The 18,862-nt window shown below is 42.1% G+C and overlaps 1 protein-coding gene across 2 annotated transcripts; it reads left to right on the plus strand.

Annotated features, from left to right (window-relative positions):
* The first annotated feature begins 1,554 nt into the window (after positions 1–1,554).
* Positions 1,555–18,596, plus strand: LOC306845128 (bMERB domain-containing protein 1-like). 2 transcript variants are annotated; one of them, XM_079377725.1, is made up of 6 exons: positions 1,555–1,780; positions 14,854–14,974; positions 15,076–15,149; positions 15,265–15,379; positions 15,473–15,534; positions 17,316–18,596. In XM_079377725.1, the coding sequence occupies exons 1-6, from the start codon at positions 1,693–1,695 to the stop codon at positions 17,426–17,428; spliced, it is 573 nt and encodes a 190-aa protein (XP_079233851.1). In that variant the 5' UTR covers positions 1,555–1,692; the 3' UTR covers positions 17,429–18,596. The 2 variants fall into 2 exon arrangements, with proteins under 2 accessions (XP_079233851.1, XP_079233852.1); XM_079377726.1 differs by having other exon boundaries at positions 1,556–1,780; positions 15,271–15,379; positions 17,316–18,045.
* The last annotated feature ends 266 nt before the right edge of the window (positions 18,597–18,862 follow it).

Raw genomic sequence — 18,862 nt, forward strand, 5'->3', positions numbered from 1 at the left:
GTGAGTCTGAGCTGCCGCGAAGCTCCAGATCTGAACTCATGTGTTTGTTTCTCTGTGCAGACGGGACTGATGTACTGGCCGGTCATGCAGGTAAATCAGTCACTTTCACACACACTTCTGCAGCAGACGGTCCTGGGCTGGATCTCACACGTTACTGCTCTTCATGACACACAGTTCCTGAACTTCGCTCTGGTTCCTCCGCTGATCCGCACTGCCTTCACCGGCTGTTTCTGGTTTTTATTTAAAACACTGTCACGTCTGCAAAACACATTATTTTATGAGCAAGGTTTGTTTTTCCTTTTTAAAGGATGTTTTTCCTTTTTAAAAAATATAATAAGACATCAATTATATTTGATTCTCTGTGTCTCTGTTTTTTGTTTCTGTGCCATTTACACATGCTAATAATATGTATATTTAGTATTTCAGCATTTTTCTCTCTGTAAATATGGCAGGTTTAGGAAAGGGAAGTGGTGTATGACCCGTTTAACCCATGCAAGTGCGTACACACACACACACACACACACACAGTAGTGCACACACCCCCGGAGTCGTGGTATTATTGAGGGTACAATCCCTGCCTGAGACTCGAACCCACAACCTTCGGGTTACAAGTCTGACTCTCTAACCATTAGGCCACGACTGCCCCGTAAGAGATTGTTGGTCACGTGCCATGTTTCTGCTGTTTGACTTTGTATTTGATGCTTTGTTTGCAAGGGGCCTTGTTAATATGATCTTTTAATTAATTTTATGGAAACATGTTTTATGTTTGTTTAAATGCTAGTATTTCCTATATATTTGTGTACAAAGCAGCTAATTCGGGGTTCAAGCATATATTTTTCTTCATGGAATCTTACTATGAATTTTCATCCATCTTACGGCACTCTTTTATTTTTTACACTACATTACATTCAATAGGTTGGTGCTTATTGTTTACCAAGTTGTAAATATCTTGAACATCTTCATAATCTTTTTTTTTATTCAGATGAATGAATCAGCCACAAATATGGCACTGTCCTGTGTATTCTTTATTTACTGTAAATTAACAATAAAACCATGTTAAGGAAAGAGTTTAGACGTGTTGATTCAGATTATGGATATTAATGGATATAATTTTTTGGGTAAAACGTGCCACTGTTGTGAACTAAATGAGCACAAAACTTATCTTAATCACAGTTAATTAATGCATAATGTTAATGAGTAATGTGTGAATACTGTTTACTGTAACGTTCATGACTGATGCTCAGTTTATGAACAAACAGGCCTAGTATTTTGACCGTCGGATAGATGCACTGTCATTTTTGCCATTTTTACTCGAGCAACATCCATAAACTTTCTTGATTTAAAGGAGCCGTTCACACGATCGAAGCAGAGGAACTTCTGTAAAACGCATGATCTCAAAAATAACAACCAGACTCACAAGCATACTAAACATCAATGACAATTAGTATGATTATTATTAATAATCTCACTGGTTTAGATGTGAACAATAGGCTATAAAATGCACATTAAACTTTTATTTTCTGGTGTCATCCTTTGTGCGCATGCGCTGTGCATCCCTCATTGCGGTGACGTCACGCAGCTTCATTCTGTCAAGATGTTGGGTTCCGCGGATGAGCGCAGATCAGCGTGATTACAGCGACGACAAAGCGACAAAATCATCGAAATCCGAGATCTGTGACATTAACATTTACTATGGAGTTAAAGAAAGCCATTTCTGAAAGCGAAGCGACGATGAAAACATACGGCGCGCTGCAGGAGACAAACCGGAGCAGAGACAAAGGTGACAGTCACTTCAGATTTCAGATATCATATTAGTCTTATGATCAGACGTGATATTAGTGTTTCTATCAGATGTGATTTCAGTTATTATCAGGTATGATATTACAGTTGCTGTCATGTGATATTAGTCTTATTATCAGATATGATTGCAGTGTTGTTATCAGACGCGATGCTGATGTTATCAGATATGATTTCATGTTATTAATTTTCAACGACTCTGATGCCCTGTCGTGTTTGTTTAAGTGACCCTTTCATTTTAAAACATGCAATGTGTTTCTTCAGCTCTTTTCACATGTTCACTGCTTTATTTCAGATGTCCGGCTGTGGACAGAACATTATTATTATTTTGTCATTTTTATGATACAACATGGGCCATTTTATTACATTAATGATGTGCTGTTTAATAGCATCCTGTGGTCAAAATGACATGTTAAATGGAGTCTTATCCTGTCAATCATAATGCTAGAGTATAGAAACAGCTCCTTATCTCAGTAATTCTTCTGGTCATCAAATAATATTTCTGTTCTTTTATTACTAGTTTTAGTAATGATTCAGTCAAGTTTGAGCTGTCTGTCTTGGACAAATCGGTTTACGTTTATTACACAAGCAGGTGAACTTGTGAGACATCTTTTTAATAAAGCGTCCGTCTCTGTTCTGCAGAAGCTGATTTTGCAGCTAGCGCTTCACGTGTTTCTCCAAACATCCCACGTCTCACACTTCATCTCAAGCACTTCAGTAACTCTGTTGTTGTTGTCATGGTAAAAGAAAAAAGTACACCAACTTTTTAAAAACTTTTAGTGGCATAAATGGCAAAATAGTCCTTTATGGTGGTTTTGGGGGATGTGTTTTGGGGGAAAACATTTTTTTCCCAATAATCATGATTGTTATAGTGCAGGGCTTCTCACCTCCAGACGTGCCACTTCCCGGGAACATGATCAGCACAGGACAATTGATCATCACAACACAAACAACCAACACATGGTTATTTTAGACAATTTAGAAATCCTGTGCCAAACGTGTCCCCAGAAGTGGCACCTTACTCCAGATCCACTTTCCTGCAGAGTTTAGTTCCAACCCTGATAAAACTCACCTGACTTCAACTTTCTAGTAATCAGCTCTTGAAGCCCTTCAAAGTGTCCAAGATCATTTTAATGTGACTGAAAGTCCAAACAATCAGGGAACATGTAACAGAGTCACAGATCCTGAATAAACAGGAGTCCAGGAGAGTGAAGGAGTGAAGGAGCACACAAGAGGCCCATGAGCTGGAGACCAAGCCAGGCTTATTCCTGATCGATCATGTAAGGCTAGTTGTTCTGTAACACGGGAAGCAAAGAATGGCAGGAGACGTGGGCTTTTTAATAAGAGCAAAACCAGATCAAGGAACAGGTAACATCGGGAAAAAATAAAATCAGTCACCGAGACAAAAAAGTGCCCAAAGTTGAAGAAATACCTGCTTTGTGTCAGATTTCAGCTTTTCATCCTAAAGCTTAATTTTTTTTACAGAACTATTTAACACAATTTTATTTCCACTTACCATTGACACAACTGATGTTATCATGCAAACAGTAACAATATTATTTCTACAGCATCGAGGCATACTTTGTGTAGCGGCTTTCCAATAAGCTGCTGTCGTTGGTAATATAAGTGAGCAAGTTCTAGGACGCGTACAAACAGAGTCCATGCAAGCGGAAAATAGATGCAAACAAAGGTTTTTATTTAAGCTCGAATAAAGAAGGTCTCAAAACATATTGCTGGGAGCGTTTCTTGTTTACCAATATAATCAGAGTCCATACCTTGAAAACACAGCATAAATGTATAGTTTCTCCTGCACGCTACTCTGCTGTGCGGTCAAAAACTTGTGTGCTTCCCAATTACCAACACACACACTTGGTTCTTACACCGGTGCTGCAATTGTACCGTGCCACCCAGTGGCCAAGTAAAACTTTACAATGATTGGCTCCAACACACCAGCCCCTTAATTGATTATGGCATGATGACATAACAATTACACATCTATACAAAATGGAGCCTTACATACCAATTCACAATTTGTACCAAAAGTATATAAAAAAACAGTAAATTCAAATATTAGACTACTGTGTACCCTATTTAGTCTGTTGCTTCTAATAGGAGGCAAAGCTTATTAACTGCACGTTCCAAGGTGTTACATTTGGTTTGAACTTTTACTGAACAAACTAAACCTCTGTTGTCTGGGTAAGTCTCCACGACTCTTCCAAGAAGCCATGAGCCACGTGGTGCTGTAGGATCAGCAATAATCACGATGTCTCCAAAAGTAAGATTTCTACATTCTTTGTTCCATTTTTGTCGCTCTTGCAACAAGGGTAGGTATTCACGTACCCACCTTTTCCAGAAGAGATCCGCAATATATTGTACTTGCCTCCATCTCCTTTTGGCATACAAATCTGAACTTTCAAACAAACCAGGCGGCAATGCAGGATTTCCTTTCATAAGAAGGTGATTTGGTATAAGAGCTTCCAAATCATTAGGATCATTGGATAGCTTAGAGATGGGTCGATCATTCAAAATTGCTTCTGCTTCACACAATACAGTTTGCAGTGCTTCGTCATCCAGTGTTTGTTGTTGAAGGACTGTACATAGAATCTGTCTCAACATTCGAATCATACGCTCCCATACTCCTCCATAATGAGAGCTTGAAGGTGGATTAAAATTCCAATGAACTTCCTTCTGCTATAAGGCTCTTTGAATATTTTCATTGTTTAATGCAATGAGTGCCTCTCTTAGCTCCCGCTCAGCACCAATGAAATTCGTCCCATTATCAGATCTCATGCGAGAAACCTGTCCACGACGACAGACAAACCTACGCAAGGCATTGATGCATGAGTCCGTATCAAGTGAGTATGCCATTTCCAAATGGACAGCTCTACTTACCATACAAGTAAAAATTACTCCATAGCGTTTCACTTTACTCCGTCCCCCTTCGATGGGGCCAAAAAAATCCACTCCTACATTAGTAAACAGTGGTAAATCAGGCAATCGAAGGCCATTAGCCACTTCTTACCAAAGCGCGCTGGAGCGATCCCTCCTGCACGTTCCCGCTCATCCTCAGCGCAGCGCGCGGGAAGACTGTTCGCCTCTCCTACTGCGGTTCGGCGCGAGCATGAGCCGGCGGTGAGGCCGAGACAGCCTTGGCCGAAGGGCCAGAGACCCCGCCCTGTCAGAGACAGCAGGCCACCGGCTACGGGATTAAAGCCGCGTTCCTGATGTTGTCTCTCGGAGGAGGAAAGCTACACTCAGCGCCGAAGACAAGCCACTGAGAAAGTCTGCTCGCTCCGCTGTGTGTGTTCACCACGCCCCCCATGCCTGTGGCGGGCGGCGAGAACGATTGTCATGTTTGTGTTTTGACTGTTCCACAGTGCAGTGCAATAAAGTCAAAAAAAAAAAAAAAAAAAATACAAAAATCACCTCAATATCAGGGCAATTTTCCTCCTCTCACTCCCCTCTCCCCCATCACTCACTCTCACACTCGTGTGGTATTAAACTCCCCGCCCCCCAACGGCGAGTTATCCCTCACGGTGTGCAGTCCGCCTCGCCCGCTGTCACAGTTCACAGAAGCGTGGCAGGCACTGCCAGGGGTATCAGAGTGGGTTATGAAATCAATAAAGAACGGCTACACGCTTCAGTTCTTCCGCAGACCGCCCCGTTTCAACGGTGTGTTAATGTCCACTGTACGGGAGCAGAATGTCTCAGTTCTGCGAGAGGAAATTCACAACCTTCTCGCAAAGCGCGCTGTAGAGGCAGTCCCCCTCACAGACCGCGAGAGCGGCTTCTACAGTCGTTATTTTCTAGTGCCGAAGAAAGACGGCGGGCTCCGCCCAATCTTGGACCTGAGACCGCTGAATCGCGCGCTTTCAAAGCGCTCGTTCAAAATGATTACGCTGAGACAAATCCTCTCACATATCAGAACGGGAGATTGGTGTATCTCCGTGGATTTAAAGGATGCTTATTTTCACATTCAGGTAGCCCCCCACCACAGGCGCTTCCTGAGATTTGCATTCGAAGGGATAGCGTACCAATTCACGGTCCTGACCTTTGGCTTATGTCTGGCCCCTCGTACGTTTACGAAATGCATGAATGCTGCTCTCTCTCCTCTGAAGCAGAGCGGAATTCTCTCGCCGGGGTGTTCGTATTGGCCAAGTGATCAGGAGAAAGAATGTCACGACAGATGCATCGAGTACGGGTTGGGGAGCCGTATGCGATGGCAGACCAGCCTTCGGGACGTGGTCAGAAACGGAGAAGTCATGGCACATAACTGTCTGGAGCTCCGTGCTGTGCACCTATCGCTCGAGTGCTTTCTCCCAGACATTCTTCACAGTCACATTCTCATCAGGACGGACAGCATGACAGTGGTAGCGTTTATAAATCACCAAGGCGGTGTGAACTCAAGACCACTGCTGCAACTGGCGAGAGACCTCCTTCTGTGGGCAGATCGACACCTCCTCTCCATCCGGGCAGTACATGTCCCCGGACGCCTGAACTACGGCGCGGATTTACTGTCGAGGGGCGGGATAATCCACGGGGAGTGGAGATTACACCCTTTGACAGTCAAAATGATTTGGAGTGTATTCGGCAGGGCGGAGGTGGATCTCTTCGCATCAGCGGAGAACACTCACTGCCCGCTGTTTTATTCACTGACACACTCCCCCCTGGGAGTGGATGCACTAGCTCACAGCTGGCCGAAAGTACGCAAGTATGCCTTTCCTCCGGTGAAACTTCTGCCTCGTTTGCTTTGCAAAATCAGAGAGGAAAAGGAATCTGTTCTGCTAGTGGCACCGAAATGGCCCAATCAGCCGTGGTTCCCAGAACTGGTGGAGATGCTGGTAGCCCCCCCGTGGACTATCCCACTGAAGAGGGACCTTCTCTCTCAAGCACAAGGGACGATTTGGCACCCAAATCCGGAGTCATGGAGCCTTCATGTCTGGCCGCTCGACGGAGCTTGCCAGTAACAGATGCGCTTCCTCAGCGCGTGCTGAACACTATATCTGAGGCTAGGGCTCCCTCCACAAGGCGTCTCTACGCACATAAATGGAGAGTTTTTTCAAGTTGGTGCGTATCGCGGGGCGAAGACCCAATCAGCTGCCCAATATCAATAATCCTTGTCTTCCTTCAAGAGCGATTTGATAGCGGTCGTATATGCCATCCACATTGAAAGTGTATGTGGCCGCTATAACAGCCTTTCACGCGCACGTCGAAAATCGCCCGATCGGCAGAAATGACCTGATCATACAGTTTTTAAAAGGAGCAAGAAGGCTGAACCCTCCTCGCCCTTCTACTCTGCCCACTTTGGACTTGGCGCTAGTGCTTGACGCTCTCACGGGACCCCCGTTCGAGCCCATACAATCAGCGAGCTTGCGAGCGCTCTCTCTCAAGACAGCGCTCCTGCTAGCGCTGGCCTCTGTTAAGCGAGTTGGAGACCTACAAGCGCTTTCAATTGACGACTCGTGTATTGAATTCGGGCCAGGTGATTGCAGATTCACCTTGAAGCCTAGAAAAGGTTATGTGCCTAAAGTGCTTTCGACTCCATTTAAAGCGCAGGTCATATCACTATCTGCTTTCCGCCCCGAAACACCAACCGGGACAGAGCCGCTTAATACACTGCTGTGCCCTGTACGAGCGGTGCGTACTTATATCGAGCGCTCTAGACAGTTCAGACTCTCGGAGCAGCTATTCGTATGTTTCGGTGGACATACAAAAGGACTGCCTGTGTCCAAGCAAAGGCTGTCACACTGGATCGTCGATGCAATTGCTTTGGCTTACAGCTCTAAAGGTGTGGAATGTCCGATAGGGGTTCGTGCCCACTCAACCCGTGGCCTCGCATCATCCTGGGCCTGGGCAAATGGCATATCTATTCAGGACATTTGTACGGCGGCAGGCTGGTCGTCACCCAGCACTTTCGCGAGGTTTTATAACCTAGATGTGTCGTCGCTTGCCTCGCATGTGCTGTCAGTGCGAGCAGCGCACGCGCTTACTCAGCCATGATCTGAGATGTGTACCAATGGTTTCGACTAGGTCGTATACACCCTGTATAGACGCACCACCAATTCAATGCTGTCCCTATCAGTTTATCACAGTATTATGATATAGTTCACCACGTCTTCTAGGACTTGGTTACCATCATACCGGTACGGCTGTGCATTATAACATGATTTCATTGAAATTAAACAATTTCAACTAATCTATTTGTGAAAGCGCCGAAGCCGCCGCCATTTCACATTCTTTGTTTCACCGGAGTTAACTCCGCCCCTGATGTGACGCGGCATCGTCTAGCTGCCGCGCCCCTGACTTTACATGGTTTCGACTAGGTCCTGTAGACCTGAGCTGTTTTTACTAAGAGCGCCAATATCATTGCCGTTCTCATTACGGCTCCGAATGTGAAACTTGACATACTTAGTCGAGCTGGGCTCCATCGCTGTGACACGGCGGGATTTTATACGTTCCCAAAGCAATGTTGAGTGACCGAATTGAAGGGGAACGCTCTCGGTTACTCACGTAACCTCGGTTCCCCGAAATGAGGGAACGAGACATTGCTCTTATTGCCGTGTCACCGAGCTCAGGATCTTACAATGCTTAGTTGCTTCAGTCAAAGATTCTGAATGGATGACGTACAAGCGCTGCTTTATATAGTGACGAGCCCCCTCATATTTCGCGCGCTTGAACGCCATTGGCCAGTTTCACTGGCGTGATTCAATAAGGCTTCAGTAATATTCGAGGAAAATGTATTTCCCCAAAGCAATGTCTCGTTCCCTCATTTCGGGGAACCGAGGTTACGTGAGTAACCGAGAGCGTTACATCCTTGAGAGATATATGCAGGATTGTGGGGTGTGTTTCTCCACAAATGTCACAATTCAGACGATTCTCACATTCCTTACTAAAATGTCCAGTCCTTAAACAGCCGAAAAAAAATTCCTTTAGCTTTCAGGAATTCAATCTTTTCTCGTTGAGTCCTTTTCTTCAATGCAAAACACCTCTCTAACGGATGCTGCTTTGAACAAAACAAACAGTTTCCATTAGACTTAGACACAGGACAGAACCTTTGCTGTGATGAAGCATTGCTAATTTTTTTAACTGGAACAGAAGCAGCAATGTCAGTGGAAAAACTATTTCTTGTAAAGGTTTGACCTCTGGATTTACCTGTACCATGTTTATCTTGAATATCTCCAAACACAGGATCAGATGCCATCTTTACCTGTTTTTCAATAAACTCAACAACATCAGAGAACTTTGCCCTGCTTTGACTAGTCTCCATAATCTTACAAGCCTTAGCTCTCTATTGCTCTCTCAGTTTGTAAGGTAACTTCATTACAACAATTTTCATGTTGCTAGGCATGTTAGGTTCTTGCATATATGAGAGTTCGTCCATTGAATAAGCTTGTAATCCCTGTACGTCCTCAGCCTTCAAAGTGGACCAACCCAAGGCTTTCTCCATATAGGAAGTAGATACCTTAAACTCATTACCAAAATGTTCCTTTATTAACCTTTTGGCCAATGCATAGCCTTATGTTAGCCATATGTTGGCAACTGCGGGCCAGGTCTTTAGCCTGTCCCTTTGTAAACTGCTCAAGGAAATACAAGTGATCCTTATCGTTGGTTGTTTTCTGCTCAACGCCATGTTCAAACGCTCTGATGAATGGAATATATTGCAATGGGTCACCATCAAAAACTGCAATCTCCCTTTTTGGTAGAACACAAGGATTTACTTGCTGTTGAACAAGATAAGTTGTTAATTCCTCTTGCCTTTTTAGAACTTTAAGCAGGGGATCACCTGGAGGTGGAAGAACGTGTAACCTGATGGATTCCCAAATTATCATGTTGCATTTGAACAGAATAATGGAAATTAGGTTGTTCAGATGTGTGGAATACTTGTTGATCATTCCATCTATTCCTCTGATTCTGAGTTACATCTTGTGATGCAGAGACACCAGCTGCTCCAGCTGTATTCACTGGCATTGAAATCACAGGCTCATATTTGTTTGCATTAGGATTTAAACACTTTGATCGTGAAGAATCAAAACTGAGGTTATCAGGTGCATTGACCACACTTTTTTCACTCTTTTTTGATTTTGAAGTTGAACTTGTACTGCGAGAACATTTTCTTTGATTTATCAAACGTTTGTAACAGTTATCTTTGCTGTTGAAGCTGCTATTTGAGCATCCAATTCCAATTGCTCCTTTTTCCGTCTCAATTCCTCCTCCTGAGCTTCAATGGCATGTTTAGCTTTCAGCGCAGCAGCACGTGCCATAAGTGCGGCCTTTTCCGCCTCTGCTTGAATACATGCGGATGATACGGACGAACTACTACTACTGCTGCGTGAACTACGTTTACTATGTTTGGAGGTAGCATGAGACACATTTGAGACACTGTCTCCAGGACCAACATCATCCTCTACATTGCTTACTTCAGATATTTTCTGACCTTCTGGCTTGCCTGATAACCATTTATTTACACGGTCAATGAACTCATTATTTGGTATCATTATTTGATTTTTCAGCCTCATCAACAGGTAAAATAACCAACAGCGACTCATGAGTATCTTTAGCCTCTGAACACAACCTCTTAAAATCTTCAAAGGCCAAACGTACCTCAGGCTCGTATTCTTTGTCATCATATGTTAACCTGTTAATTGACTCTATTATTTTCTGAGCCTTATTTAACTTTGCCTTTCTTAACTTTTGCAAGGTGTCAAGTTTTTCTACCAAAGCTTTAGCTGTTAATTTAACTGGTCTTAACTAGCGTTTTCAACACTAGGCAAACTTTGCTTTGACACAATATCCCCTTCAGAATTCATACTTTTAATTTTCCATTTTGTAAACAGTTGAACAAACAGAATTAATATACTGTACAAAGCAATGTCAGTCAATCTTCGGCAACCAATGCATTGGATTAAAGCTTGACCCCGATTGTGTGCACACATAATTTCATATGGCCATTATGATGTTGCAACAAACGTACCTATAATCGCGTTGATCAGGCCTGAAGAGACGAGCGTGCAGCGCAACTCTAGGAACAAATGCAGCAAACCAGAAGAAATGCAATCCAAACGAAACCACTGAGTCGAATCCAAGGAATAAATCCAAAAGCGTATTGACGAAACGATGTGCTCATATGCAGAAAGAAGCCTTTATCCAAACAAACGGTGTCGTTCTTGTCTGTCGAAACACATGCATTGACGTTTAATCCAAGTTATCTTCTTTATCCAATGAAGCAAAGTTTTTAACTTTGTGTAGCGGCTTTCCAATAAGCTGCTGTCGTTGGTAATATAAGTCAGCAAGTTCTAGGACTCGTCCATGCAAGCGGAAAATAGATGCAAATAAATGTTTTTATTTAAGCTCGAATAACGAATGTCTCAAAACATCTTGCTGGGAGCGTTTCTTGTTTACCAATATAATCAGAGTCCATACCTTGAAAACACAGCATAAATGTATAGTTTCTCCTGCACGCTACTCTGCTGTGCAGTCAAAAACTGTGCGCTTCCCAATTACCAACACACACACACACCTGGTTCGTACACCGGTGCTGCAATTATACCGTGCCACCCAGTGGCCAAGTAAAACTTTACAATGATTGGCTCCAACACTCAGGATATATAAAATTTTCCAGTTTTGTTCCACCTCAATATTATTTTTTAACATTACATTTGTACATGGATTCATACAGCTGTGTCTCTGGCGCACAAAGAAAAAGACAGATGTTTTTGTGTTACTGAATGTATTACTGAATTTTAGAATATCATATCGCTGTCTGAATGAAAATGATCCCAAAATCGAGGAAGTGATTGACTGTTTAGAATTCCTAACCCTCTGTCAATGACCTCTAACCCGTTTAAGGTGATAACAAGTCAGAACAGAATATAGTGTGTCACTTACAGCTTTATAATAGCCACAAGGAAGATGAACTAAATATCTCCACCTGTGGGAACCTGAGCAGAACTGACTTCATAAATGAATCACCAAAACACTGATTCAAACACACTGAGAGACTCCATGAAGATGCATGATACAGTAGTAACATAAGACACACACACTCTCTAAAGTCAAGTCACCATTATTTATATAGCGCTTTTTACAATGCAGATTGTGTCAAAGCAGCTTTACAGCATAAAACAGGGAAATAGCATGTCGAAATAGTGACCGTTCTTCTCTGGCCAGACGAAGCTGCAGCAGAGTCAGATTGTGCAGAGGACTCTTCTGGTTCCTGTGGTCTTGTCTCCATGGCCGTCTAGGAGACAGGGTCTTCACTGGGGGTCTGTCTCTGGAGCTCATCTAGGTGTCCTGGTCTCCGCTGACATTCAGGTCTGTAGAGGTTGTCTCTAGGTGCTGATCCACCATCTGATCTGGATACAGACTGGATCTGGGTGGCTACGGTTACCTCAGAATAAGAAAGAAACAGACTAATATTAGTTCAAGTTCAAGTTGAGCTTTATTGTCAAGAGGGGTTGTTGGTGCCAGACGGGCCGTCTGAGTATTTCACAATCTGCTCAGTTACTGGGATTTTCACGCACAACCATTTCTAGGGTTTACAAGGAATGGTGTGAAAAGGGAAAAACATCCAGTATGCGGCAGTCCTGTGGGCGAAAATGCCTTGTTCAGAGGTCAGAGGAGAATGGGCCGACTGATTCAAGCTGATAGAAGAGCAACTTTGACTGAAATAACCACTCGTTACAACCGAGGTATGCAGCAAAGCATTTGTGAAGCCACAACACGCACAACCTTGAGACGGATGGGCTACAACAGCAGAAGACCCCACCGGGTACCACTCATCTCCACTACAAATAGGAAAAAGAGGCTACAATTTGCACAAGCTCACCAAAATTGGACAGTTGAAGACTGGAAAAATGTTGCCTGGTCTGATGAGTCTCTATTTCTGTTGAGACATTCAGATGGTAGAGTCAGAATTTGGCGTAAACAGAATGAGAACATGGCTCCATTATGCCTTGTTACCACTGTGCAGGCTGGTGGTGGTGGTGTAATGGTGTGGGGGATGTTTTCTTGGCACACTTTAGGCCCCTTAGTGCCAATTGGGCATCGTTTAAATGCCACGGCCTACCTGAGCATTGTTTCTGACCATGTCCATCCCTTTATGACCACCATGTACCCATCCTCTGACGGCTACTTCCAGCAGGATAATGCACCATGTCACAAAGCTCGAATCATTTCAAATTGGTTTCTTGAACATGACAATGAGTTCACTGTACTAAAATGGCCCCCACAGTCACCAGATCTCAACCCAATAGAGCATCTTTGGGATGTGGTGGAACGGGAGCTTCGTGCCCTGGATGTGCATCCCACAAATCTCCATCAACTGCAAGATGCTATCCTATCAATATGGGCCAACATTTCTAAAGAATGCTTTCAGCACCTTGTTGAATCAATGCCACGTAGAATTAAGGCAGTTCTGAAGGCGAAAGGGGGTCAAACACAGTATTAGTATGGTGTTCCTAATAATCCTTTAGGTGAGTGTATATATATTACAGTAATATGAATTTTTATAATTTTGTTGAGTGTAATAATAACAATATTACTACTTAAATATTACTGAAACTTTAAAACTGATAAAAAAATGTTTTTAAAGTTAAACATGCAAATGTGCCATTAAATTATTGAAATATTTACTTAATATCTCAGGGGGTACTTCAAGTAAATAATTTAGGTCAAAGGGGTTCGACTGACAAAAAATATATCTAAATTACGACCTATGCTCTCAATGTCAAATGCAGAAACATTCATTTATGCATTCATGACCTCAAGGTTAGATTATTGTAATGCTTTATTGGGTGGTTGCTCTGTGCGCTTAATAAACAAACTCCAACTGGTCCAAAATGCAGCAGCTAGAGTTCTATACCTAGAATACCTAGAAAATCAAAATCAACAGCGGGCAGCAGGTCCTTTTCCTATTCAGCTCCCAAACTCTGGAACCGTGTTCTAGGTAATTACATGCAGAGGTTTTTGGCCCGATAATTAACACCTCTGGGGTTTTATTTTTTCAGAATTTAGCAGTAAGAAATTACTAGTCATCCAGTTTTTTTTATATCAACTATACATTCCGTTAGTTTTGCAAATTGGTATGTTTCATCAGGCCACAAAGAAATATAGAGCGGAGTATCATCATCATGTTTCCTATCATTATCATGTTTCCTGATGATATCTCCCATGGGTAACATGTAAAGCGTGAAAAGTAACAGTACTAGTACTGAGCCTTGAGGTACTCCATACTGCACTTGTGATCGATATAATACCTCTTCATTCACTGTACTTATCTGACTGCCATCAGTTCATAGCAATTTAAACCATGCTAATGCACTTCCTCTAATTCCAAAATAATTTTCTAGTCTATTTAAAGAATGTTGCTGTCGATAATGTCAAACGCAGCGCTAAGATTCTGTAGCACTAATAAAGAGATACAACCAAGATCAGTTGATAGAAGCAGGTCATTTGTACCTCTAATAAGAGCAGTCTCAGTACTATGATAAATCCTAACTGGAAATCCTCACAGATAACATTTTTCTCTAAGAAGGAACATAGTTGTGAGGATACTGCTTTTTCTAGTATCTTTACAGAAAAGAGAGATTCGAGATCAGTCTAATTAATTCTTTGGGGTCAAGTTGTGGTTCTTTAATGAGATTTAATAACAGCCAGTTTGAAGGTTTTTGTACAGTGGCCGAGAGAGCTCAACACGCTGCAAATAGAAAAAACACCTGCAAATTAAGAAAACAACTTCATCAATTTTACAACACATGTGCTGCAAATGCTCACAACACAACCAAACAAAGAAACGCGCTGCAAATAATATTCTTTATTTGGTTGTGTTGTGAGCATTTGCAGCACCTGCTGTCAAATTGATGATGTTTTCTTGATTTGCTGGAGCTTTTCTATTTGCATGTGTTTTTCTGAAGTTGCAGTGCGTTGAGCTCTCTCGGCCACCGTATTTTTGGGAAATATCCTACTGACACTCTCACACACATGCACACATACATTCTCACACACACACTCACACTCTCGCACACACACACTCTCACTCACCGTCTGTTTGTACCCAAGGCCAGATGGACGTGTCCATGGCTGAAAGCTCCATGTCTGCAGACGAGTTGGAGGCGGAAATGGCTCGGATTCAGCGCCTGCGGGAGGTGCTGGTGAGACGCGAGTCTGAGCTGCGCTTCATGTGAGTAGCTGCTGCATTTACTGCACATGTTCAGAACAAAACGATTCTCCTCTGGAAATGACTGAATCTGAGCGACTGGTTTTCTTTCATGTTCTTCTCAGGATGGACGATATTCAGCTCTGCAAAGACATTATGAAGCTGAAGCAGGAGCTGAGGAAGATAGTGGCAGTGCCAGGTGACGCGCACACACGCACGCGCACACACACGAGCGCACACACAAACACGCACGCACATACACATACTCACACACGTCTCAGATTGGATTGATGTGTGCGTTTTCTAACACACAGAAGCAGAGAGGACTAAGAAACATCGTCAGAGAGAAGAGAAATTAATCCAGGAGATTCATCAGCTGGTGCAGAAGAGAGATTTCCTGGTGGATGATGCCGAGGTCGAGCGTCTGAGGTCAGAGAATACAACTTTTATTGGTGACATTTGTCATCAGATGTACTCTTTGAAAGTTTCTGAGAGATTTCTCTGGTTGTCTCTGTCTCACAGGGAGCAGGAGGAAGATAAAGAGATGGCCGAATTCCTCCGACAGAAGCTCAGCATCATACAGAGTAAGAGTTTTCATAGCCGTCTCTCACGTTCCAGGAGTTCGCCATATAATCGAATTGAGCAAATAAGCAGCATATTTGGCATGCTGTCCTGAGGGAATCTCTCAGAATATAGCTAAACCCAGAGAACTTCGATGCACATTTGCGAATAATCACACCAACTGTTGTCACTGCTTGGCGATGGTCTTGTAGCCCATTCCAGCCTTGTGCAGGTCTACAATCTTGTCCCTGACATCCTTGGACAGCTCCTTGGTCTTGGCCATGGTGGAGAGTTTGGAATCTGATTGATTGATTGCTTTCGTGGACAGGTGTCTTTTATACAGGTAACAGGTCCCTTTAAGAGAGTGCTTCTAATCTCAGCTCCTTACTTGTATAAAAGACACCTGGGAGCCAGAAATTTTGCTGATTGATAGGGGATCAAATGCTTATTTCACTCATTAAAATGCAAATCAATTTATAACTTTTTTTGAAATGTGTTTTTTCTGGATTTTTTTTGTTGTTATTGGTGTCTCTCACTGTTCAAATAAATCTACCATTAAAATTATAGACTGATCACTTCTTTGTCAGTGGGCAAATGTACACAATCAGCAGGGGATCATATCATTTTTCCCCCCACTGTAAAGCCTAAAACATCTTATATCAAATGACAAACTGTAAAATATAAGTTAAGAGAGCCGTCTGCAAGGAACACTAAAACACTGATCATTCTAGATGATGGCAGAGTGCAAAGCTACATCTGATAACAATGAATTGCTCATGCTTGTCATGTGACACACAACAGTAGGATTACGTTTTACAAAATATTTCCTTTTTTATTTGAAATATTCCCAAACGTGTTAACTATATCATGAAATATCTCGATTCTCAAATATGTGTAAGAAAATTTGCACTTTTATAGATTGTTAGTTGATCTATAATGAGTGATGGGCAAAGTAACCTAATGTAACTGTAATCTATTAACTACGCATAAAAACCCGCCTTTTTACTTAAGTACCAGATATGAGTGTAATGCCTTAAAATATTTTTACTACGACTGAGTTTGTATTCAATTACTCATTAGAACACTTTCATTGTACAGAAAGACGGCAAAGAACATTTACATTATCAAAGAACATGATAATTTCATTATCAAAAACTCCCATTGTAATCACTGAATCTGTTGACACTGTGAAATGAATATCTTACATTCGTATGCACATCTGCACTTTGTTGTTTGTGATGAGAGCAGACTTCAGTCAGCGAGCGATGACTCATCTGAACGCCTCTGATTGGCCATTGCTTTCATAAGCTTAACAGACTCATCTGTGATTGGTTATAATATGCAGTGCTGTCTCTCACTCAGTGCCAGCCAAAGCGCGAACACAGATTTGAGTTTAGCAGTGATGTGCTGCACTCAACCTGATGTGATCATATCAAATATAAAAAAATATTAACCTGCTACTTTTTGTCTTTTTAAAGCTGCACTCAAAATCCACATGGCTCAAAAATTTGAGGGGGCACATGCTCCCTCGGTTTGAATGGGCATGAAAACATATGTTGAATGTTAATGAAAGAGTTATCAGCCTAATGCCTGGCCCAATTTACCCCCGGACTGTAGCTAGAGTCTCTCTCTTCAGTCTTTTGATTTTTTTCTTACATAGCAGCTCATCATATGATTGCTTTCCCAACAACAATTGGACTTTTTTTGAGAGGTCAGTGACAAAAGGGTTAAAGTTGAGATGACTTTATGTTACAATGCAGCAGCAGGATGAACGTTCTCTGACCGGCTCTGTTTCTCTCCGCAGGAGCTCCGAAGCCCAGAACGGCCGAACCTCCAGCCAACAAACCCTCCATCAGCAAGAGCAGCGCGGCCCTCATTAAGGACTGCTGTGGAGCCACTCAGTGCATCATCATGTGAAGATCACCCAGATCCCCCAAAGCAAATCATATTACCTGAATTTGATGAATATAAGTTTGTTGACTGAGCATTAGAAAGAGGTTCAGCCCCTCTGTGATTCTGCAGCATGTCAGTGACTCCATCGGGCCGTCAGGAGGAGCACAAAACATCCACACAAACCACAAAGCTCAGCTCAGAGAGAAGCATTCGTTTATTCTTCACCCTAATGATAAGAGTCACAAAGAATCACTCAAGCACAAGATAATCACCGTCAAACAGAAACATTAAATAACACATGCATCTTAATCCAGTGTATATTAGATTCATCTGACAGTTTACTGACACTTCATCTTAGACATTAGAAAGCATATTTCCTATAAAGTGATTCTTACATTTGGGAGTTTTGTTCCTCTCTTTCTTTAAACAGGATCATGTTCATGAAACAGAAGTGGATCAACACAACCATGAATGTGCATAAACATGAAAACTATGCTTGAAGTTTTAGCATTTCTTTGCCTTTTGGAATGTGATGGTATTTAAACAGGCCTGCTAATCAGAAATAATTAGACAAACTGAATCTGAATGAAGCAGGACATCAGCTTGTGAATATTCTGCAAATAAAGTATCTTCCTGCGGTCTGTCGCTCCTTTATTCTGTTTTGAAAACAGTTGTTCTGATATTCAAGCTTTGTTCACAGCGATTAGTTTTCCAGCACAGATGCATCATTTATACAGCGCCGTGGAAAGGGGTTTGATTTTCTGTGTCTGCCTTTTTTTACACTGAATGTCATCAGTTCTTCAGTCAAAACTCATGAATGCACCAAAGTGACAAAACATGCACATCAATATATAACTATCTGTATAAACTCTTTACGATAACGTTTTAGTATAACACTTTATTCATTTGTGAAAATTAGTTATTAAACTAATACACTTACGAACTAACAATGAAAAATATTTATAAAGCATTAATTTCAACATTTGCTAATAGAGTGCCCTCCACTAATATTGGCACTATTGGTAAATATGAGCAAAGGCAGCTGTGAAAATAAATCTGCATTGTTTATCCTTTTGATCTTTCATCAAAAAAATAAAATAAAAATCACAAAATTCTAACCTATCATTGAAGTACAGCAATTGATATTGAAAATGTCACAAATCTCATTGTGAAATAAATGCTTTCTCTAGTTCATGTTGGCACCCAATTATTGCAACATCCTTTTCCGTAACAGCTCTGAGTTTTCTCCCGTAATGCCTGAAGAGTTTGGAGAACACCTGATAAGAGATCAGAGACCATTCCTTCATCAAGAATCTCTCCAGATTCACAGCTTCTTCTCTTCAGTTCACTTCACTCATTTTCTACAGGGTTCAGGTCAGAGGTCAGAGGTCAGGCACAGCATGGTAAAAGATTCATTTTTTGCTCAGTGACCCATTTTTGTGTTTCTTTTGAGGTTTG

Source organism: Barbus barbus (genome assembly GCF_936440315.1).
Source record: "Barbus barbus genome assembly, chromosome: 25".
NCBI lineage: Eukaryota > Metazoa > Chordata > Actinopteri > Cypriniformes > Cyprinidae > Barbus > Barbus barbus.

Bases quoted from the DNA above. Each gene is read 5' to 3' on its own strand.
- LOC306845128 (XM_079377725.1), top strand. From the start codon at position 1,693: ATGGAGTTAAAGAAAGCCATTTCTGAAAGCGAAGCGACGATGAAAACA. The intron at 15,150-15,264 runs GTGACGCGCACA...TCTAACACACAG, and splicing joins GAAGATAGTGGCAGTGCCAG to AAGCAGAGAGGACTAAGAAA. The intron at 15,535-17,315 runs GTAAGAGTTTTC...TTCTCTCCGCAG, and splicing joins GAAGCTCAGCATCATACAGA to GAGCTCCGAAGCCCAGAACG.